The sequence below is a fragment of the Nanorana parkeri genome, unplaced genomic scaffold (assembly GCF_000935625.1).
Source record: "Nanorana parkeri isolate BGI_ZX_2015 unplaced genomic scaffold, ASM93562v1 scaffold5, whole genome shotgun sequence".
In the NCBI taxonomy this organism is placed as follows: domain Eukaryota; kingdom Metazoa; phylum Chordata; class Amphibia; order Anura; family Dicroglossidae; genus Nanorana; species Nanorana parkeri.
Window position 1 is genome coordinate 3,995,557 of NW_017306273.1, and position 24,324 is coordinate 4,019,880.

The window sequence follows — 24,324 nt, forward strand, 5'->3', positions numbered from 1 at the left end:
ACCACAGGCATCCTCTCCCCGCAGACACCTTGTTTCTATAACAGGAAAGGGGAAAAAAGATTGCAGCCTTGTGTGTTTTCTTTAATCTACATACAAACAGTCACTTATCGGCGTATGGGAGTCTGAGATGTGAAGGCGGTGGGGTCTGCTGTACATGGTGGGAGAGGGGGCAAGTCTTCCTGGACCCATGGGGACAAAAAATCTTCCTTTATATATATATCTGCTCACACTTTTTTTCCACACATAATGTCTACATGTGTTCATGTGCCTAAGACTGCTGCCTCTACTGTGCTCATGTGCTAAAAAGGGACATGCTCATAGGAGGAGAGAGCAGTGCGACAGAGAGTTTAAGCTCATCGGCCAGTTACAGGCTGGGGGAGAGACAAGTATTACAAGTGCAGCAGAGAAAAATCTCTGTGTAAATCTCAGTACTGGATGGGTAGAAGTACAAATCCTTTGGCAGGCAAAACATTTCCCAGATATGCAGTTAAAATGCGTATTTAGCTGCCGCTTACCTGGATTTTAGCTTTAATATATCTCTAATGTGACTGTGGGCAATTAAATTATGTTGCTTGTGGTTACAGCAGGTTACACATTCTGCTTTGCACTCCCTTTGCACTTACTGCACACTAGGCTGCCTCCTAGCCTACTGCAATGGGACAGCTTGTCCAGGAACTACAAGTCCCAGCACTCCCTACTTCCTACAACAAGCATTTAAAAAGTATTAAAATTAAGCAAAATAAAAAGTAGAAAGTTCTCAGTGAAGTGGTTACACTTATAAGCTGCATTCTAAAGTTGCTACAATGTAACATATCGTCATACTGTCCAAAGCATTGAATGATGACCTTATATTTCAGCAGGACTTTGGCCCCATTCACACCAGGGTGACCGCGTTTCAGGCCCGGTGCAGACCTTTGCGATCCGGGATCGCGCATCCTGGGATTGCGTGGTCCTCCACAAAGCAGGCAGCGATTGCCGCACGGCCCTGTTGATTTCAATGGGGTGACATCCGCGTGGCAATCGCAGAAAAAAGGTACATGTCAGCACTGAAACGCAATTAAAAACACGCTGATCAGCGGGAAAAGGTAGCTCAGAGCATTTTGGGCAACAGGCATTTCGGATCGCTTGCATGAACGGTCCCCATAGGAATGTATGGGACTGTTCAGGGCTTGTTCAAACCAGAGCAGTAGCTGCTGGAACTCACTGCAATCCCTCACAAAACTTCCCCCTGCGTTCTGGGGTGGGAGGGGGGCATGGTGGTGCATTGAATTCAATGGCACTGCTTCCACGAGCCCCCCGCCCGCAGTGCAATTGGACGCATGGCAAAACTTTGCCTGCGTTCCGTTCCACTGCAAACGCAAAATAATGCTGCTTGCTCTATTTTTTGCGTTTGGAGTGGAACGGAACGCAGGCAAAGTTTTGCCACGCGTCCAATTGCACTGCGGGTGAGGGGGCGTGGAAGCAGTGGCATTGAATTCAATGCACCGCCAAGCCCCCTCCCGCCCCCGGAACGCAGGGGGAAGTTTTGTGAGGGATTGCGGTACGTTCCAGCAGCTACCGCTCTGGAATGTACCGCATTTGGTGTGAACAAGCCCTTATGTAGGCGTTCCAGCGCGGAAATACCCTGGTGTGTATGGGGCCTCATTGGTGCATCGAGCGTTCAGCAAACACGTGTCGTGAACAAGTATACAGGACCGTCGCGCGCAGGAAAATATCTTCCCTTAGAACACCTAAAATGTTCCTTTTACTATGTTTATGTTTTATTATATTTTAATAAAAACGACAACACAGTTTTATTATCTGTTCAAATGTTTCTGCAAGAGGCTTAAGTGGCCAAAAACATTGTATTAAAAAAAATAATAATTCAATGAAAACAATGTTTCAATGGCCTCCTGACATTCTACATTACACTTTAATGGCGTAGGATGGTGATTGGCAATCTACATGCTTCTTAAATAGTTATTTGTTTTTTTCCTTCTGAACGGGAAAAAAAAAAAAATCACATCACTTGTGCAAAGGTTTTGTTATGTGACCGGCGAAGGTTTTTCCTGATTATAGTGTACGTGACCGCAGGCAAGCTGCCAATCCGGATGTGCGGCCAGTAATTAGGAGCGTGATTGGGTCAGCGCGCCTTTGAACGAGCACTTGGGGCTTAATCAAAGTGATTGAGTGGTCTTACTGTGGCCCCGGTCAGCAAAGATCAAAAAATCCTTCTCGGTGTCAGAGCCCTTCGATGACCAGCGTGAAATGATATGCGGCCTCCGTACAAATTACAGTCAACGCGGTTCCAGCTCGCCGCAGCCATAATGGCTGCCCTGCTTTAACGCCCCGAGGGGAAAAAAAAAAGCTTCGGATAAAAAGCGTTCGATTGTTGTATTATGAAGTACATTGCCTGGAGGGCAGGATAATTGCTCCGCTCTGAGCCCTGAAATGATATTTCCTGACCGGTTTTCCAGACAACCTGATCGCCGCAGGCTAATGAATCAAAACTCCCGAGATTCCTAGCGGCTGAACAATGGCAGTGGAAGGTGGGTCTAGAGAGGAGTGATGGGGCCTGCGAAAATGGATCATAGGGAATTTACTGTAACCCACGTCAACCAATCAGCCGCATCTGTTGCTTATTTTGAGTAGGGATCTTTGCAATCGTGGGTTTGCATCGAATCCCAAGCAAAGTTCGCCAAGCATGACGTTTTGGTCAAAAACTTTGTTGGTTCGCTACCAGAAAAAAAATGGACAACCTATAATGCAGAGCATAGCCTTTCCCACCGGTGAGCTGAGTCACAAGAGCCAAGGAATGGCTAACACAGCCCCCTCACTATCAAAGGGTGGGCTCACAGCAGCCATATTGTGATGGTGTATTGGAGCAGTTAAGGAGAGCTGACAAGTATGTCTAGGGAGAGATACTATATATTTATTATTATTATTACTAAAACATTTATTTACTGGCATTGGTACATACATACTCTTCATGGCAGTGCCCGGCTTCCCATTCCTTTTGTTTTTGACAATAGCTTCATTATTAGCAGAGATGAGGCTGGGCTTGGTGCAAACCCAGTTTTCCAAGCCCCCCTCAAAACTCTGTCTGCCACCCCCTCTTTCTATCACAATCAGTGTGGGCAGTTGCGGTGCGGGCATTCCCTGCCCCTTTGTGACATACTGCAACTCATTGGGTCCGGGAGGAGGGGGAGGGGGCGGTCAGAGTTTTGAGCAGGCTTGGGTAAACTCAGGCGAGCTGGGTTCACACCAGCTCTACAAATGGCCACAGATTCAGCATCGTAATGGGGTTCATAGCAAAGTTTGGGAGCTTTGAACGTTGAGCACAACTATTTGCAAACTGAACCCAGGAAGTTTTGCTCATCCTGATAATTTTTGCATGGGGGTTAAGCCTTGTGATCTCCAAATTCACTGTAAAGGGGGCTTCTCTAACACCTTGTATCATAGTGTTGTTCAATACTTCGTACACACCAATGTTTCTGAATGGACTAACCCCAAAATATGTTTGTTTACAGGCAACCACCATGAAAATGTGAGAGTTTTCATGGCCATTTCAATATTCAGCTTGACGATGATAGAATAATCTTTGGTAATGGTTTTTCAGATATAACAGTCAGTTGACGATATTGTGAAAGTCCTACCTGGTCATTCAAATGACAAACAGCCAAATTTTGTTCCTCGGAGGAGCAAGCCATTCGGATGAATCTCAGCCAATTTCCAGATCCCGACTGATTATTTTCCGTGCACATTTTGTCATCCCCCAAATCTTCCGATGCCTGGAAATAGAAGAAGACACATTAAAGAAAGACCCTTGGCTGCTTGTCTAGATGAATAGTCAACAAACATGCATTACATGATAGTGGTTGAATAGAGCGGTGGATCATTTATATTGAATGGGGCATGAGTTAAGGATGGAAACTTTTTGGCAGGCTAAGGTCATAAGACCATGTCATGCCATGTGTTATTAGGAAACCATTGGCCAGAGCCAAGCCCAGAGCTTTATTATCAAGAGCCATGTCCAAAGTCAAGGTCAATAAACAAGCTGCCATAATGCAAAGCAACCAATCCAAATCACATTGCTAAATCAGACCAGTAGATGATGGATTCTGCTTGGTCACGAGGGTTGTGGAGACTGTATTTTGCTCCTTGTACCATTTTATGAATGAAGCCAATATGGTCAGGGCCCAGCTCTCATGACCAAGTTCTGAGCCAGTTATGTAGGGTTTCCACCTTTTCTTCCAGCGAAACCCGAAAACTCTACCAACTCTACCAACAGAAATTTTTTAGGGAGAATGAGTCACGGTTTATTCATATGTAAATAGTGCCAACCATTCATTTGTAAATATCACAGCCGCGACTATTTTCACCGGGGGGCCAGTAGCCCCATATCTTAATTTTGGTTGCCCCTGTCTGCCTGACATCTTTTGTCCGGGTTTAATCTGCCATGAAACCCGGAGACAGCATTCAAAACCCGGACCGTCTATGTGAATCCCTATGTTAAGGAGTAAATCATAAGAACCATCTTCATAAAGAAGGTGGCTTATGAAGACCCAAATCACCACAAGAACCACATTTGTAGCCATGTTACCACTTCGACAGACAGATTTCCAAAATCAAATTACAAGAACCATGGTCCGTGGTTAGATGGCTAATTACAAAAACCACCTTTCTGGTTACTAGAGTCATGTTCAAAGCCACGTTACTGGAATAATGTTCAAAACCGTATCTACAACCATGGACGTCCCTGTAGCCAAGCTCACAGAACAATGCCATCCAGCTAAAAAGGCCTGATGGGGCCTGAAGATCAACAAAACCTTGAAGGCAAGGGCAAGAACATCACTACGGCCATGCCAAACTATGAGACTTCTATGGGGCTCAGAAGCACATGGAGATGGGAGCCGTGTGGCTACTCAATGATTTATACTCTATCAGTATCATCTAACACAGAACATAAAATGAAGGTATATAGAATCTGGAGATATAGAGATGGAGATAAGAGGGGTTGGGGGACCTTAACGGGTTTTTCTACGAGGTCTCATCACACTTAAACACGGCCCTGAGCAATAGATTAGTTAAACATGACAAAATTCCAACCGGGCGCAGTGCAGTTTACTTATTTATCATTTTTGATGTTCAGCAAAAATAGGCAAAGTAATTCAAGCTGAACTCCAGCTTAATATACAAATTAAATACATATACAAGAGGCATTATATGTCAAATCCAGTCCTGAGATTTACATAGCTCTGTTCCACAGAACAGCCTTGTCTAGTAGGAGAGGGAACTAGATTTTTTTTCTCTGCTGCAGTTTTACTTCCACTTGCAGGTCCCCTCCTCCCCTGTGACTGGACAGTGCAACGAGAAGGTGCAGGAAGATGAGCTCATCTCTTGGTCACTCTGCTATGTCTTCCTATCAGCAGGCTCCTTGCCCTGACTGTCTCCCTGTGCTGCTTCCCATTGCCCAGGTCTGAGCTCTTCTGCACAGTGACTACGAGAGACTAATACCAAGTTGTATTCATATAAATAGTTGTATTCATTTGTGTCTTTTCTATCTGCCTGGAGTTCATAAATACACAGTTATAAATGCTGAATGATAAAGAAAAGTCGTAACGGGGTTCATCCGAAGTTTTGTCCCTTGAGGTCATAGCAACAATGCAGTTTTCAGAAGAGTATTTTGCATCATCAGATATTTTATGGATCTTTTTGTTTTAAAGGTTCACTGAGCATCTGAGCGGGTTTAATCTCGCCTTTGTCAGAGTCCATGGGAATAGACACTCAGCCTTGGCCTTTCCTAACACCGCTGGCAGCAAAAATGTACAGTACCCCATTGTATCCCAGTGAGGCTGGCCGGAGAGCGATGTACGATGGACTTCATTTCATGCAATGCTCGGGCTACAGCAAAACAGATCACTGGGCAAAACCAACCGGACAGATTATGTATGAAGAGCTCAGTCACTTCACTGGTAAACATTGCTCTTAAATTGGGAATACGATTAATGATTAATGGCTCTCGGGGTCTGGAGCTAATTCCGCAATAACTCGGCTTTCTGTTTTGGAATGCAAAAGGTTTTTTTTTTTTTACAGCGATCCACATTTATTTTAGGGCCCATTCCCACCATATGCGTTGGGCTGCAGCTTCACCCAACGTGGTCCTAATGCATAGACAATTAGCATTATGCCCTTTTCGTTCAGTTCCCACCAATGTGCAGTGTTGGAAAAAAGTAGGAGATGCTGCATTTCAACGCAGCGTGTGCGCCGTACATCACCACAACTGTGTAGCATAGTAATGAACGATTTGTCATTTTGTGATATTTCAATCAAGTTAAAAAGAAACGAAGCAGTGTGATGCGTTGAAACAATGTATCACACCACCCCAACACAATGCACACCAGTGGGCATGTGTTATACAGAGCATGACTTTATACAGTTCTTTTCAATGTGCCAGAGATTTAAAGAGAGTTAAAGTGACACTAAACTCAGGAGTTAAAAGAGAACTATGAGGTGAGTGATTTCCACTCATCCTCGTAGTTAGAGCCGACCTGTAACAAAGAAGCTGTCACAGGTCGACTCTATTGATCGGGAAGTGAGCAGAAACATGCACCTATCCGCTCACATCCCGATCGTCTCCCTGCAGTGATCGGTGGCTGTCAGTCACCGCTCTCCGCAGGGATTCCCCCCTCCCCTCTCCGATCCTCCAGTGCTGACTGGAGGAACGGACGAGGAGGGGGCGGGTACAGCGGACTCTAGCTCTAGACAGGCAGAGCCAGCTGTCACTCACGCAGCTGGGTGGATCTCGATAGCATTGTCGGGATCCGTCCCGGCTGCTGCGCCCTAAGTATATTGTGGGCAATAGCCTGCGTATATACTGAGCTTTGGGTCATGGGAGGACGTTAATATATGTTCTCCCGTGACCCTAAAGAGAACTATGGGGAAAAACACTTACCCCATAGTTCTCTTTTAAATCCTAAAAATGTATTTTTTTTTAATCCTAAAATGTATTTATAAGGATCCTTATAAATAAAAAATTTATCTTATTTGTGTATCACTCGGCTGTAGATCCCCAAATCATCTCTGAATTGGTGCTGACACTGTCCTTCCTTCTGGAGGGTGGCTACCTTTGTTCTCCACGGTCCCTTTTGTGTGTTGTAAAGTAGTCACCGCTCCAAGCTCGCTCCCATGATGGACTACAATCTCATGTTTAGTTTACTCATTTGTATTGAGATTGTAGTCCATCACAGAAGCGAGCTTGGAGCGGTGACTACTTTACAGCACACACAGGGACCATGGGCCGGAGTTGCCCACCTCTGCATTATAGGCATTGACCGCTGTCGTCACCATCATCATCAGGAAACCTACCCTAGGCAATGCCATTCAGCCATTGCTGAAGTACATGTAGGCAGGAAGTGGCTGCAGAAGATCAGCAGCATTGAGATACAACAAAGGATATAAAGAAAGGTAAAAACAAGCATTTTATTTGAAATCATGGTGAACTTTAGGTAAATATATCACTTTTTTTTGTCCCCGGGAGGTTAAAAGCACCTCACTTTGAGAATACAGCTGCGATCTTGACAGAACTACTTTCTTTTAACCAAAAATAAAATAAAATAAAATAAACCAAGCGGGGTGTAATAAATTCTGCATTTCCTCCAAAAATAACTTGTATAAACTTCACTTTAAAAAAAGTAATATTGTAAAGGTTTAAGACAACAATTATCCACACAGGAAATGTCAAGTTCCAGACGTGAAGACGCATTAGGAGAAGGTGCGGGCCGAGGCTCGGCTTGGGGCTGAGGCGAGGGGGTCTTTCGTATGAATTCTGACCTAATGGGGGCCGTGCGTGGCTATAGGCAGAGCGTGCTGTAATTATCATCATTTTAGAGGTAGCTGGAAAACCCACACACATAACCCCGTTGTTTTTCAAGCTCTCTCATTGTTTGCGGCATGCAGGGGATTCAGCCGCTTCCAGCTTTTCACACCTCGGGGCATTTTATAAAATCAGGTTTTTTTGTTACTTTATTTGTCTTTTTTTATATTTAAGCTGTCAGCTTGGTTTGCATTTCGGGCATTTATTTTAGATTCGAGGAATGCGGGAAATAAAGTGTTTGTATAAACGAAACTTGGGTTTAATTTTGGATAAAGTAAGGAGAGATGAGGAGCCCATAATAGGTTCTTAAAACTGGCCTGCTGGGGAAATGTAACCCCTCTATTTGTCTTGATGACCAGAGTCACCGGAACAGGAAGTGATGATAAAATGTTACAGTTGTCAGCAGAACGGGAGATCAGGATAAATCTTCCAACTGTCTATAGCTGGCCATACACTTTGAGAATTTTATTCAGTTCTTCATGAAACGGCTGAAATGTGCAAAGTAGGTGCCGCTGTTGGCATCCTTCCTTCAGGCATCCCATGTTTAGAAGATATACTGCTGTTGGCATCCTTCCTGCCGGCATCCCATGCTTAGAAGATATGCCGCTGTTGGCATCCTTCCTGTCGGTGTTCTATCAAATTCTCCAAATCGTCGAAACCTCCAACTCCCGTCAGTGCGCCTAAGCAACCGCCCAAGAGAAGTATCAAACTGTATGATCTGCGGCACTGCTCCTGCATAGCCACCCGATGCCAGAGTTGGAGAACTCAATGGCAATGTCGCAGCCGCACAGGCGGCAAGTGGAAAAGTCAATTGCAATCTGTGCCGGCCGGCAAACGTGCACTAGCGCCATCTCGTCGAAACGCACTGCCTTGCATTGCAGCCGGCTCACTTTTTAGTGGGGTAGGAGGGAGCGTGGCGGGCCATTGAAGTGAATGGCACCGTAGCCACGCCCTCCGGCCGCGATGCAATTGGCCGCACAAGATCGCAAGGCACATTATGCTTGCAGTCTGGTCCGATCAAAATAGTGCTTGCAGCAATTTGATCGGACCAGACCGGAGCGCAGGCATAATGCGCCTTGCGATCCCGTGTGGCCGGAGGGCGTGGCGGGCTATTGAAGTGAATGGCACTGTAGCCACGCCCTCCTGCCCCACTAAAAAGTGAGCCGGCCACAATGCGAGGCAGTGCGTTCTGGCCAGAACGCACTGCAACTGATGTGAACGGGACCTTAGACTGGTCCCTTCTGCCTCGCTCCCCCTCTGCTGTCTAAGGTCCGTGAGTCATCATGCTCTATACACATTGTATAGGATGTGAGGACGCCGAGGGACATTTAAGGAGGAGACAGGCTGAAGGGAGTGCTGCCACATGCCGTCTCAGAGGATCGGGAGAGTATAAATTTGTTATTTTAGCACCTAGATGAAAATGAGCAGTTAACCCTTGCACCTCCACAGGGGTACCTCCACAGCAAGGGTTAATAAAAATGTTACCCAGAGTTCTATTGGGCCGCAATGGGCACAACTGTGCTTTTGCTAACTCTCTTTCCTGCAGTTTTACTGCATCAGACATGCAATGCAGCTCAGCCTATTAAAAAGGCACCGAAGAGCCTTAAAACGCACATGCTGAAAGCGCACATATATGTGAGCATTTATTAACGTGCCGATGAGACAGATGACTCAACGGTTCCACCGCCCTAGGACCCTGATTGCCTTCTCTCAAGCTGAGGCCTCTTGCAGCCCACACACGCAGTGATCTCAGGACAATTTGGCTAAAAGTGAGCGGACTCCCAGACGGAATTCTAACGTGTCGAGTGAGATTAAATCCTCAGCCGTGAGATGATCCATGTAGAGGCATGCTGGATCAGGGGACGCCTGCACGCTTTAGGCGGCAGTGATGGCAGCCTCGGCTCCTGTCTCTTTTGATGCTGGAAGATTGCTGTTAGCAAAAGAAAGCATCCTGATTAACTTTTATCCTCCTCTGTGCCTCCTCGTGTGCGTGCCCACTCCTTCCTCCTTTCCCTATCCAGTAGCTGCGCTCGCTCGCAGTCTGGCTTGGAAAGGAACCAAAGCTGCGGAGGGAGAGAAAACAGCGGGCAAGGCTCGCATGCATGTCCCGGTCAGTGCTCACAGCATAAACCATTCCGAGGTGAGACCGGGGTCCGCCACTTACCCGCTGTTTACATGCTGCTGCCCTGCGCTCCCAGAGCATACAGAGCCATTTAAACTAGCCACTGCACAATTACAGCTAATTCTTTTCAGATGGGAGCTGTCCCCCTGCTCCGCACAATTAAAACATGGCTTTTTTTTTCTTCTTCCTGCAAATGGTTGCAGCAATTTAAAGGGAAACCGCCTGGAAAAAAACAAAACACATCTGCAGGATCTGGTGGAAGAGGGCTTTCTCTGACCCATGGTGCCTATTAGTTTTGGGGCGGCAAGGCTACTGCAGCTCTCTAAGCCACAACTGGCACTTGAGTCAACCAAAAACGACACTTGAGTCAACCAAAACTGGCACTTGAGCAGTGGTGTCACTAGGGGTGTGTGGCCTGCACCCAGGTGACACCATTGGAGGGGGTGAGACCAAAATTATTGACAGTCATTTTGGTCTCACCCCCTCAAAAAAGTCGGGCACTCAGTCATGGACCGAGAGCCCAACAGTTGCAGGAGAGAGGAGGGGGGCATACCCTATCCCGCCGGGTGAACATCTCCTCCTCTCTCTGCCAGGATGCTATACATAGAATTTGGGGATGAATATGGAGCAAAGGCAATACCGCACCCAAAGAGGAAATGTATAATAATGCAAGAAAAGGGCTTTTAAGGTATCAGAAACATCACTGATATAGCAGAAAAGAAGGTTCATCCAGGGTCTATCACCAAGATGGTGGCCGGAAGCTATCAGCAAGATGGCTGCGCATGCGCGTGACATCATCGCAGACGTGCAGATGACGTCACACGCATGCACGATGATGTCACAGCAGGGTGTCACCCAGTACCCGCTCAGGATGAGACTCACCGCCCTGTGCTTGCCCAGCATTAACGCGTTTCATCCGTATGGGCTTAGTCATTTATAACGCATTTCACCCTTACTTCTACAACTAAGCCCATATGGGTGAAACATGGTACTGGTGGGCGGCCACTGGACGGTGAGTCCCATCATGCTGGAAGCTGAAAACTTGAAAAAGTGGAGTATGGGGGCCCAGCACTGCAGTCTTTGCTGGCATTGATTGGTCCCCTCGTTGTGACATCATCCTGCCGCTGCAGTCTTCAAGGCATCACCAGTAGACAACCAATAGGATCTGTCCACATCACCCAGTGGGCACTGGAAGAAGGACACAACCATTCTGCAGTGAGTAAGAGAAAAGATGTAGGACCCGGTTCCCCAGGTGACCATGGATTTAGGTAAGTGAAAGGGGCTTCTAGCTACGGGTTTTTTTTCCTTAAAGATGGGGTGGAAATTTAGGGTATTGGAGGGACAAAAAAAAAGCTATTCCGAAAAATTTACACCCACCCCCCCTTCTCGCTGGAATTTAGCAGGTATCTTAAAATGTTATACAGTCTTGACACACAACTGGTTCATGAAGACGTAGGAATCGCTGACATCGACTTTCACAAAGTCAGTATTTGCATAGACTTAGACACGCCCCTTATGCTGTTTAGGCACCAAGCCCGGTTTGCTAAGTCCCTCTGCTCTTCCCATGTCCCAGAATTTTGGTTTTCTGGAAGATCGACAACTTAATGGCCTACCCCCCAGTGGAAAGCTTAGCATAATATTTTTGCCCGAATACAGTTACCAATGCCGCAAGTCTCTCCCAATTGCTGAGGTTGTTATCTCGGGGTAGGTCTGATTTAAAAGAAAAAAGCCTGCAAATTCAGGTTTGTTTCTTTTCTAAGAGCTCTTCTTTTAATGTCTGAGATCTTACATTCATAGCAGCAGAAACGCATAAAGATATATGGAGAGCCATGTGTTCGAGTCGAGCAGAAGTATGTGTGCAATTACTGAGTTTGTTAAAAGGAACGCATATTGAGCTCTGCCGCGAAGGTGTCTCTGACTCTATCCAGCCCTCTGTGGCTAACGCCTGTAAAAGGGACAATAACTCATACACCCATGCTGCCTTCTGATGCTCTATCACAGTTTAATGGCAAGGTTAGCTAATCTCAACAAGAGAATCGCTGGTTAGGTCACACTTGACTTATTATGCCGTAAAAAGGTCTACTGGGTGTAACGGTTACTACCGCATACAGGTGAGCAGCCGGCAAGATGTTAAACGGGCCACTGAACATACATTACGAGCTGGCTGACCTAAAACAGGTTTTAATGACATTCAGGGGTAAATATGGAAAAGTTTCAAGAGATTATCGGGAATTGAAGAGAATAAAACACAAAGGCAATAGAATAACAAAAACTATCAGCGTCTAGTATACAACTAAAAGTGGATTTGTAGGGTATACACAGACAAAAAAATGAATCAAAGTGATAAAAGCAGGTCTGATTTAAAAAAAAAATAGTTATGGGAGCCAATGGGGTTTAATATGCAAATATCGACTTCCAGCTGCAAAGTCAGATATCCGGCACCCTGCCTTCATGGAGCTACCAGTAACAACTGACTGACCCAGGCCTAAAGCTTTCCAAGGAGGACTCCTTGGTTGCTTAGATACAAAGTGGATTTTCAGTACCTTTACAAAAAAAATCATGACATGCAACAATATACAACAACAATTTCCTTTTTACTTATTAAAAAACCATCCTTCAGCTCCAGACAAGTGACTTTGCCGAGGCTTAGAGGATGCCATCAGCCTGCTTCAGACCAGAGGAAGCATTTCCTTAGTCTCCTCGTCCACAGTGATCAGATTAGAACATTGTAACTTATAAAGGTGAGAAGCTTCTTGGACTGTAATGTTGGCTCAGAGATGACAGAATCATGTAAATTCTGGTGGTTGTTTAGTTCTTGGCTTTGGTAACGAACATCTGACACAAATAAGTGCCCGCTGAAGCTCCTCACCTTGGAACATTATGTGCTTGTTCACTCCAACCCCAGTGCGTTTCCGGCCCGATTCGGTGCCGGAACGCAATGGGGCTGGTGTGAACTTGCCCTATAAGTTACAATGTTCTAATCTGATCACTGTGGGCAAGGAGACTATGAAAATGCTTCCTCTGGTCTGAAGCAAGCTGATGGCATCCTCTCAGCCTCGGCAAAGTCACATGTAACAAAGATGGTACCATCCTTCTGGAGAGATAACCAGATGTCTAAAATTGTTATGTGCAAAAAACCTGTGTGATGCTGGCTTGCTTTAGAGCCCTTTCAGACCTGTATGCAGGTATGTTCATTATGAGTGCCTCCAGCTTTGGTACAAGTACAAATGCCGTTAGGCATTTAAAGACTCTGACAGCCGCAGTCATGACTCCTGGAGGAGGATGCATGTTGGGATTTATTGGTTTCAAAGAAGCTGGAGGGCTAGAGCCTGCTTACCCCTGCACTAAACCAACACCTCAACTACTGTGCTTTGTGGTGTGCTATGTCAGAAAAATAGTTCAGGTTTCATTTTAAGTCCATTTCTGGTGTGTTGGCAGCCCAAAAAATGGACATTATCTGCATGTTCTTCCATGGGTTTCCTCTGAGTACTCACATTTTGCTCCAAAGACATGCTGGTAGATTAATAGACACCCATTTTCATAAATCAAAGACCCTATTATGTGTGAGAATGCAAACTGCAGAAAGAGGGCAGCAATGGTAATTCCTGAGCTTCTTATATAACACTTTTACAAAGAAAACCCCCAAAAATAACATACACTGTCTGGCCAAAAAATAATTCACCACCGGGAAAAATAGGTCAGAGCAAATAGGTCAGAGCCGTCCATTGGATAATAGGTCTCGGTTCCACAACATTATGTCCCCAAAAAGTGAGGTCAGCTGCCTACCTGAATATACTGAATGATCAGGTTTTCCCATCAATGGATTTTCTCTTCCCTGATGGCACATTGGGCATATTCCAAGATGACAGATCCAGTATTCACCGGGCTCAGATTGTGAAAGAGTGGTTCAGGAAGCATGAGACATCATTATCACACATGGATTGGCCACCACAGAGTCCAGACCTTAACCCCATTGAGAATCTTTGGGATGTTCTGGAGAAGACTTTACGCAGTGGTCCGACTCTCCCATCGTCACTACAAGATCTTGGTGACAAATGAATGCAACTCTGGACGGATATAAATGTTGTGACATAAGCTTTTTGAAACAAGGAATGTGTGCTGTAATCAGAGCTAAAGACGGTCCAATGAAATATTAGAGACTTTTTTTTTTGGCCAGGCAGTGCATGTGTTTATGTGCATATTATACGTATGCATTATTAAGAGAGAGATGTGATCATTTTAGTAATATACAGGAGCACTGATAGAGTTACCATAGAGTATATCCAATGACAAAACAAACTAGCAATTAAAAGAAATAAATAAACATTTATGAAACCAAACCCTTTAAACCGGCGTTGGAGAAATTCTCTCGCCACTTTTTTTTTTTTTAATACACAGAAGGTGTCACGCCGGAGTCGTAAATGTGACATTCCATTTTGTAATTAACAGGCTTCCTGGTGTTCTGGAAAACACTTAATGAGAAAAGTGTTGGACGAAAGCAAAGACAACTGTCAGAAGTTAATTGAGGTAAGGCTCGTCAATGCCCCTTTTATAGATACCTGGTAGTGAAAGTTACTCATTTAATTTGGGAAATAAGTTTGGCTACATGGGGCTATTCTAAGTGGTCTAGTCATCAAACTGTGCCACTTCTTTTTTTTTTTTTTCTGAAGTTACTCAACCGATTTACTGCAGCAAAACGGGATGAGTTAATGTTGTTTACTTATCAAACAGAATTTTCTTGTTTAATACATTTTGATCCCCTGGATTTAAAAAAAGATTCTAAAAAGATTTTTTAGAAAACCACAAAAACAACTGTAAGGCTGGGTTCCCACCTGGGCGTTCGAAATATGCGCTTATGACGCGCGCCGCATGTTTTAACAGCGATTTGAGGTCCACGGAACGCGTGTCATACACGCGTTTATGAGTGCTATCCGGCTGTATCCTAATGGATACGCGCGGAAATACGCCCCAAAGAAGCCCCTGTACTTCTTTGGGCGTAGGGCGTTTTTCATCGCGTCCCGACGAGCTGAAATACGCCCAGGTGGGAACCATGCCCATAGGAAATAATGGGATTTCATTTGCTGGGCGTTTTACAGCGATTCGATCAGCGCTGTAAAACGCCCAGGTGTGAACCCGGCCTAACACTATTAAAGTTATTTTTCCATTATCTTAGATGGAGTGTGCGTCGTTGACCATGTGTGTTTTTATCATTTATCCTGATTTTCTAATGATATTTGCTAAATGTAAACCAAATACTGTCAAAATAATGATTGGAAATAAAATAGACCTGACTAAGTCATTTTTATGTTGTGAAATTTTCAAGAATGCAAATATTCATCATGTAATGCATTAGTGGAGGATGTGAGCTGTGATCTGCATTGTTAACATCACATGTAATACATAAATTACATACTGTAAAAGTTTTTGTTTTTTTTGTGCTCCTTTTTGCATCAGTTGATATTTGCATAATATTAAGACTATCATGTGTTTGAATTTCAGGCAAATATAAAAAAAGCAATAAATGCAACTTTGTATTTATTAAAAATAATGAAATATTTACTATAGTAAATTTTTAATACAAATAATGTAATTAAATATTATTGTTTATTGCAACTAGTGTAAATTCCTGATATAAACCTCTGTAAAGCAATTATCAGACTAGGAGAAGGAGGGTAAGCAGTAGAAGCCAATCAGGATCTACTGCAGTGCATATGTTCTGGCAGAGTAAAGAAGCAGAGGGATGACCTCATGAGTGTTCTGCTGCTCCTACTTTGTCCAATTAGCAAGAGGTAGATGCATTCTTAACAGTGTCCAACTGCTGCCTTTGGCATGTAAAACAGCTCCCATATACACTTGCCAACTGTCTTTTTTTAGCTTCTTGAGTTCCGCTTTAAAGAAAATAAAAGATGAGTATTGGAACTTGAGATTTACCCAAAAAAAAGTGTTCATGGAAATTTGTCTTACTTTTGTTCTGTTTCACTTAAATGTAGGATTTTATTTACACTCGAGATGGCAGCTTCTGGTACACAACCCCAACTTAAGCAAAAACATTTTTATTTACAGCTATGGGCAGACTTGGTAAAGGCAGATGCAATTGTTACAAGAAGGGTAATCTACCCAATGGTGAAGTGAAATCTACCCAATAGTGAAATCTACCCAATGGTGAAGGGAGATCTACCCAATGGTGAAATCTACCCAATGGTGAAGTGAAATCTACCCAATGATGAAGGGTAATCTATCCAATGGTGAAATCTACCCAATTGTGAAGGGAAATCTACCCAATGGTGAAGGGAAATCTACCCTATGGTGAAGGGTAATCTACCCAATGGTGAAATCTACCCAATGGTGAAGAGAAATCTACCCAATAGTGAAGGGAAACCTACCCAATAGTGAAGGGTAATCTATCCAATGATGAAGGAAAAGCTACCCAATGGTGAAATCTACCCAATGGTGAATGGTAATCTATCCAATGGGGAAGGGAAATCTACCCAATAGTGAGGGGAAATCTACCCAATGAGGACACAGAGCACAAATCTAAATAAAATGTATTGCTGTAGTTGGTCTTAAGAATATGTATACTAGTTCTATCAAGGATGGATGGAAGGATACCACACCAAGAAAAAATGTGAAGGTCTCAGGATGTTTTGAGAGCCTCCAATGGTCTACAATGGACAATGTTCTCCTTCCCTTTCCAAGAAAAATTATGCAGAGCTTCCCCTACTCATTATCAAATTTGTGTGCAGAGGAATGAACTCATCAGAGGGGTGCTGCTCTTTTAATGTCCAATCAGCTAGCTGGGGTGTTTTTTTAACCTGCCTGTGCTTCCCCTACCCATCACCAGTTGACATCACGTCCTCAAGCAATTTATCCCATGACTGTGTTAATGTCAATGGTAATCATTTGGGTATGGCCAAGAAATCTCTGACTCTAATATTAATTCTAATATTAATATTAATAATATTAATAATATATTAATATACAAATGTCCCATTTTTTCTAAAATTTGATAAATAATCCATAAATAAATCCATTCATTGCCTAAAGGGTTTAAAAAAATTGCATAGAAAAAGAGACGTTGAGTGAACTGATAAATTACCAGCATGGCTAGACGACTTTATTCATTTCGTTTTGTTTACCAGGATTCCAAATTATTTCCCGCCTTTGACTGACATTGTCAAAATACGGCATTGTGCGAAGATGTTTGTCTAACATGTAGTGTTTTTTAATTACCTCCATCACTTATGTTTATCTCAGTGTTGTCAGGATGTGAATTAAAGTTTGTTGAAGAAGCAAAAAAAAAGTGTTTAATTACACCCGTGCCAACTACGGAGGTCAACCAATTTTGATTACATCTGAAGTAGCAATCTGATTCAGTTGGGGGGAAAAAAATTAAAATAATAAAAATCTGAGGAGAGTTGTACAATGAGTGTTGTCATTTTAGATTAGGAGAATAACGAACAGAGCAGTTTTGCTGATTGCTAACAAGCTTGAATGACAGAAAATAACTTCTTTGTCAACAGTTGTGATTTTTATTTCACTTTGTCGTTACTGCTAACATCATCTCGGTTACGGCAGACCGTATCTTTCCAGATGTTGGTCTTATCGTGGTTTGTATAACTATTAATTATGATACAATGGATGTCTCATAGAGCAAGTAAGGCCACTACGAACCCTATGTGACATACTGATAAATACAATAGGGAAATAAAAAACACATTTAAGCCCAACTTTTTTGTTTTGGGTATTGTAGAGAAGGATTAGCATCTATAGTAGGGAAAGTTGGGACATTTCTCCCTACTTCCTGTCTGTTTGATGAGTATCCAACAGAACAGGATGTGAGAGAAAATCACCCTCCTGTCTGCCTATTTGATGGACATCAGACAGAAGTGAAATTGAGGGAATATCTTTCCACCAGACATCAAACAGCACTGGAGGTGAGGGAAAAATCTTTCAAATTCCTTCCTATTTGATAGACTTTAGATAGAACTGAAAGTGAGGGGAAATCTCTCCACTTCCTTCTTATTTGATGGGCATCAGACAGGACTGGAAGTGGGGGAAAATCTCTCCACTTCCTTGCTATTTGATGGACATCAGAATCAGACAGAACTGGAAGTGAGGGAAAATCTCTCTGCTTCCTTCCTATTTGATGGACATCAGGCAGATTTGGAGGTAAGGGAAGATCTTTCCACTTCCTTCCTGTTTGATAGTCATCGGACAGAACTGGAAGTAAGGGAAAATCTCTCCACTTTCTTCCTATTTGATGGGCATCAGACAGAACTAAACGTGAGGGAAGATCACTCCACTTCCTTCCTATTTTATGGACATGAGACATAACTGGAAGTGAGGGGAAATATCCACTTCTTTTCTATTTGATAGACATCAGACAGAACTGGAAGGGAGGGAAAATCTCTCCACTTACTCTCTTTTTGACGGGTGTTAGACAGAACAGGAAGTAAAGAGAACACCCTCAATAGGGACACAAACAGCAGAAAAAACTCCTTCTAACCCTTCTCTACTCTATCCAAGAATCATTTTAAAAAATCTATTCCCCAGTATGAGATAAAATTAAAAATGTAGTGTTCTTTGCATTATTGCGGCAGCCATTTCTATATGCCCATAATTGTCTTTAGTCTTCCAGGTTGAATGACACCCCAATCATTCAACCCACCTCCTGTGAGCCAAGGGTGTGAGGGATACAACCTCTAGGGGTACATCATCACACTGCCCTGGGCTCACAGTATTACCCACACCCAGAGGGAAGAAAAGAAAAAGAGAAATGTAGAGGGGGAAGGATAGGAGGGGGAGCTTTGTGCCCAACCTGAATTTTGGGTTTAAGTATAGCTTGCCATAGACCATTTATTTCTAAAACTAGTATGCTCTCCGTATGTTTTTATTTTATTGTCAGTGCTAATCCTTTCAGAAGATTTTTCTGCTATCAAAGTTTATTCTTGGCCCATGAACTTTCTTAATAAAGGAAATGAAAGAAACAAAATCAATACGTTTTGACTTTGGCAAAGGCCAGTCTCCTACGGAATCTGCAATGGAAGACGGTAGCTTGTCCCCTCCACTTACAGTGTCCCTTTTGTATCTCCTGATGGTGTTCCTATGATATCTCCTGGCGGTATAGAGTTACGCTACAGGATGGCCACCAGTTGGAATCTCCTATAAAGCAGAATAATAAACATTTGATCTCAAGTCAAGACCTTACAGGCACTCTTAGCCTCCTTTTTTTTCTCCTATGAGTCGGTCCACGTTTATCCTGGAATCTCGCCAGGGATCCTCTAGTAATGCAGTGCTCTTTTTTTTTGCCATCTCTGAACAAAAGAGCTTTTCTTGTCCGACGAGCTGTCAAGTTTATCCAAATAACCTCAGCTCCCGACTAGCCCTCTCTCCTCCTCTCTCTCTCTCTCTTTTTTAATGATATTTCCAAGAAAATGACACTTTGTGTCTTTAAACTACTATACTGGATTAATGCAAAATAAAACCAGGGGCCGATTTGCCAAGAATAACTTGTTCTTGTCAAATGAAGCATCTGAAGCAGGACTAGCGAGGGAGACAGAGGAATGTCATGTGCTCAGGGACTATGACTGGTCCCAATGGCCCAGGGGCACCTAGATGATGGAAATAGATAACTAAAAAAGGGATTTTCAATTATCGGGTTGAGTTCCTGGAGATGTTTCCTTTGCTCATCATTGTTACGGTAAAGTAGTTCTGAAATATAGAGTCTCATATCACCATGTTGTCATATAAAAGACAAATTTCTAGGCCAATTGAACCTTCTAGGCCTCCTTGGAATGTCAATGTAGCAATTATGGCATTTGCAGGAAGGACAGAACATTGGTCCAGGTTTTCAAATCTAAGCATAACTGCCATGAAGACTTCTGTAAAAAGATAAATATACAAAATATAAAAATACTTGGGGGGGGGGGGGGGGGCATCCAGGGTGGAGAGCTCAGGGGCATGAGACGATAGTGGTTGTCATATAGATGATGATTTTCTAGGCCAACTGATGCTTCTAGGCCGGCTTGGAATGGCAATATAGCAATAATGGCATTTGTAGGAAGGGCAGAACATTGGACTCGGGGGCATGAGGGGATGGTGGAATTTTGGTTAGAGTCCCGAAGTGTTATAACACCTCTCAGAGTTTTATTCCCATTGGTGTTTCTTTTGGGAAGCTTTCACCATGCTTCCTGCCTTGGTGACTAAACAAAAAGTGAGAAGATCCCCCGACCAGGATAGGGACAGCAGTTCAAACGTAATAGATGTTCTCGCCTTCCCAAGCGTTTTATTATTCCCTTTGACCCTGTTTTAGGGAATTTTCTCACTTTCTACACACAGTAAGTAAGATGAAATATCTCAAATGGTAACCACTGTCCCTGGGATTGAAAGTAATGGGAAAATACAAAATGTTGAGTTGTCACCAGAACAGGAATAGAATGAATTTCCTCCAATGGGGGCCAGCCAGCTTCGAGGATCGGGTGAGTATAACTTTTTTTTTATTTTTGACCCTAAGCAAAAATGAGCTCCTAACCGCTGCAGCGTGGGGGTAGCCCAACTGCAAGGATTAATAACATTTTTACCCAAAGTGATGTTTTAAATGCTTCTCTCAAAAGCTCCCCCCTCCCACCACCACCACCACCACCACCACTTTTGCATTCTCCTTTACCATGTATTTTAACTGCCCGAGCCGTGGTTCCAAACTCTATATGAGCTCTGGAAAGAAGCTCTTCTCCTGCCCACATGACAGTTGACCCTGGCGATTGGAAGTTCAGTTCTAGGAGGAAGCGCTGAAGGTCACATGATGCTCCCCATTAACCGGAATTTCCGAGGGCCCCAACAGAAGAGTGGAGCAGCCAAAGTATCAGTGGGTGGGCTTTCAACACTCTCATTAAGCTAACCAGACTATCCAAAAACTATTTTTGTGATGCCCTCAAAACTTTTATTGACTTAAGGTCCAGCTGACGAATTGGGATCCGAGTTTGGCTTGCCATAAGCTTTAAGTAGACCACACCAAAAACGTGCTACAATTCAGCCTATTGCAAATAAGAAATACGATTCTTTTACGAGCTAGAAAAAAAAAAGAAAGAAAGAAAAAAAAGAAATAAAACAAGACACTGAGCAATAATTTCCACTAGATATACGCTCATAAACGTCTCCACGTAATTAGGATGACTGATTGGCTAAAAATGCACCTCGGTGCTCCCTCAAGCTTATTCGGTATTTAGATGGGGTTTTGTAATAACAGCAGAGAGTCCATGTCTCGGACCCAGTCTGCCACTTTTCACGAGGCTGCATGGCACAGGTGTTCTCAGGCTGGCACTAGGCATGATTAAGGTATATGAACCACCTCTCTTTAAGGAGCAATTAAACTTTTTTATAGAAGGGGGAGGGGGGGCAGCAGTTAAAAAGGAAACTCTGGGTAAAGTTTTCAGGCTGATGTGCGGTCACTTCGTAATTTTACCTCTTTCTTACAGCTACAGGATAATTAAGTTGGGGGTCGGGGGTCTGTTTTCTATCTGTATGAATGCAGGACAGAAAATAAAAAAAAGAAAAGTGTCTGGGTTTCGAGGGACAAGAAATGTAGAGCTTGTTCCACTTAACGCAACTTTTAGGCACTGGCGCATCTCAGTTAAAGACTGAGCGACATTTTGTTTGGTAATGCACTGCATTTCATAAACAACTGCCATTTTTAAAAAACAACTTGTTTTCACCTTTTCATCCTTAGTTACATGTAAGATCGACTGCAGCCCCTTTACAGCCACTTCCTGTCTACATGCGCTCCATAGATGGCTGCATTGCATTTTTCAGATGATCATAACATGCCTACGTAATGTGTGTTAAAATGGCCTTGCAAAAGGGTGACAACACAGGAGAAAACGGAGAGACGGGGACAGGTCGTTGTCACACTATAAATGGAAGAACCTGAACAAGGACATTTATAGTAAGTATTCTTTTAAAGGAGAACTATGGGGTCAGGACTTTTCCCCCAAAGTTCTCCTAAGGGTCACGGGAGAACACAAACTAGCGTTCTCCCATGACCCAAAGCTCAGTATACCGCGAGCTACAGCGAGATTTCCTCTCACTTCCTGTTGAGTCTCTGGGAAAGTGATGAGAAATCTCCCCAATGGTACACAGCAAAAAGTAGCCTGACAGGAGTTTTAACCCCTCTGTACTCTATCCAAAACTAAAAAAAATAGAATTGGCTATACATATACTTTCATACCTTCTACAAGGATTCCCAGAGCACTATTAGCTAGCTAAAGAGAAAGAAGAGCCGTAATTGTCAGGCATGCTGTATCTGAATGAAACATCAGTCACGGATTGAAGGGGAGAGGAGGAGGAGTTACTGCTCTGACTGATCTACTTGTGCATGTGAATTTTACCTTGAGCTATTGAGCTCTATAAACAACAGGAACTTTCCAACAGGAGGCAAGGACAAACCAAGTAAAAAGGAGCCCACAGTCAAACATTCTGGATACGATGATAATAAAATATTATACCTGACTAAATAATTTTTTTTTCCGTTTGGTCACTAGTAAATAAAGAATCTACCAAATCATTATTTGGGACTCCAGGGTAAGCAAATATTGTCCTCACAGAGGAGTCATGTGTATTCTCCCTTAAATATTGGTGAGCTTTGTGTATTTCTTCCAGATTTGTGCAGTAATTCAGAGTGACACTTGGAGCTTCCTGTAATAACGACCGCTCACTGCTGCTCTCTCTACTTGTGCAGGGTGACTGGTCTTGTCTCCGCCTCCTCTTGTAATAAAGACCAGTCACTGCTGATCTCTCTCCTTGTGCAGGGTGACTGGTCTTGTCTCCGCCCCCTCCTGTGATAAAGACCAGTCACTGCTGTTACTTCTCCTTTTGTAGGGTGACTGGTCTTGCCTCTGCCCCTCCTGTGATAAAGACCGTTCACTGCTGTTCCTTCTCCTTGTACGGGCTGACTGGTCTTTTATTTGCCCACTCCTGCAGTTTCCTGTAGTGGGTGGAGCCTCCTGGCCCCTCCCACACCTCTGCTCTCTGCACAGTCCATGTACAACAGACCGGTGATGTCACTGCTATGTTTACAAGGTAATAACTAGGTTTTCAAAAGTATTTAGTGCACACAGAGTGGATTTATATCCCTTGTGGGCATTGAGGAACACATTCCTATGTGTGCCCGGAATTCAGCTTTAATGGTGTCCCTTTTAGCACTGTCCCTCTCTAAATTAAACTTCTCTTAAGTAGATGTCACCGGCTAAGGTTTTTTTTTTGTCTAGCGTTGATTATTCTATTTACAACAAGCCCATTGAAACGTACAAAGCATATGACGGTGACATAATGACTACAAGTGGTGCTTAACAAACTTCAGCTTGTCCATTTGGCACTAAACGTATAAGCCAATCAAGGTTTCATTTAGCGGCGGTGGCGGTCCGAGGCGGCCGCCTTTGTAGTGTCTGTTAAAAATGGTCCCTTCACATTTAGGTAATAATGAAATGGAGTGTTGCGTCAGAAGGTTTATTTTACAGTTCAATGTGATCTAGTGCCGCGTAGGCTGTTTATTTAATTTAAGGACACTGTTTGTGAACGCGATATAGAGAGCTTTTTTTTCTTTTTCTTTTTCAGGTTAAAAGAGCTTGTAATAGATCAACGTCAGGAGGGAGCTGGCTCGCTGCAGGAAAGTGAATTTGACTACGGGTTTGTGAAGAGAGTGGACCTCATGGTGATGTTGTTTCAGTGAAGGCTCAATACCTACAAGGTATAAAATCTGAAGGCACCCCAGTTTCAAATTTCAAAACAGTAGATTTAAAATAAAAACAATGGCCCCTCCAAAATCCATGCCAGATAGAGGTCTGGTATTGATTTTAACTGGGGCCAAACTAAAAAAGCACAAAAAATCAGAGTTCGCTCCCCTCACATCAGGAGCCTTCTTCACATAGAAGCCCCCCTTCACATCAGAGTTCCCTCACATCAGGAGCCTTCTTCACTTAGAAGTCCTCCCTTCACATCAGGAGTCTTCTTTACATGGAAGGCCCCCTTCACATCAGGAGCCCTCTTCAAATAGAACCTCCCCTTCACATCAGGAGCCCTATTCACATAGAAGCCCCGCCTTCACACAAGGAACCCTCTACACATAGAAGTGCCCTCTTTACATCAGGAGTCTTCTTTACATAGAAGCCCCCCTTCACATCAGAGTTCCCTCCCCTCACATCAGGAGCTTTCTTCACATAGAAGCTCACCTTCACATCAGAGTTCCCTCCCTTCACATCAGGAGCCTTCTTCACATAGAAGCCCCCCTTCACATCAGGAGTCTTCTTTACATGGAAGAGCCCTCTTCACATCAGGAGCCCTCTTCAAATAGAAC

General features: G+C 43.6%; 1 protein-coding gene across 1 annotated transcript in view; it reads right to left on the reverse strand.

Annotated features, from left to right (window-relative positions):
- PRDM16 (PR/SET domain 16) overlaps nt 1–24,324 on the reverse strand; it is a 486,681-nt gene that overhangs the window by 76,361 nt on the left and 385,996 nt on the right. Inside the window, exon 4 of the mRNA XM_018552747.1 lies at nt 3,636–3,770. Within this exon, the coding sequence (XP_018408249.1) occupies nt 3,636–3,770 (135 nt within the window). The remainder of the gene's footprint in view (nt 1–3,635; nt 3,771–24,324) is intronic.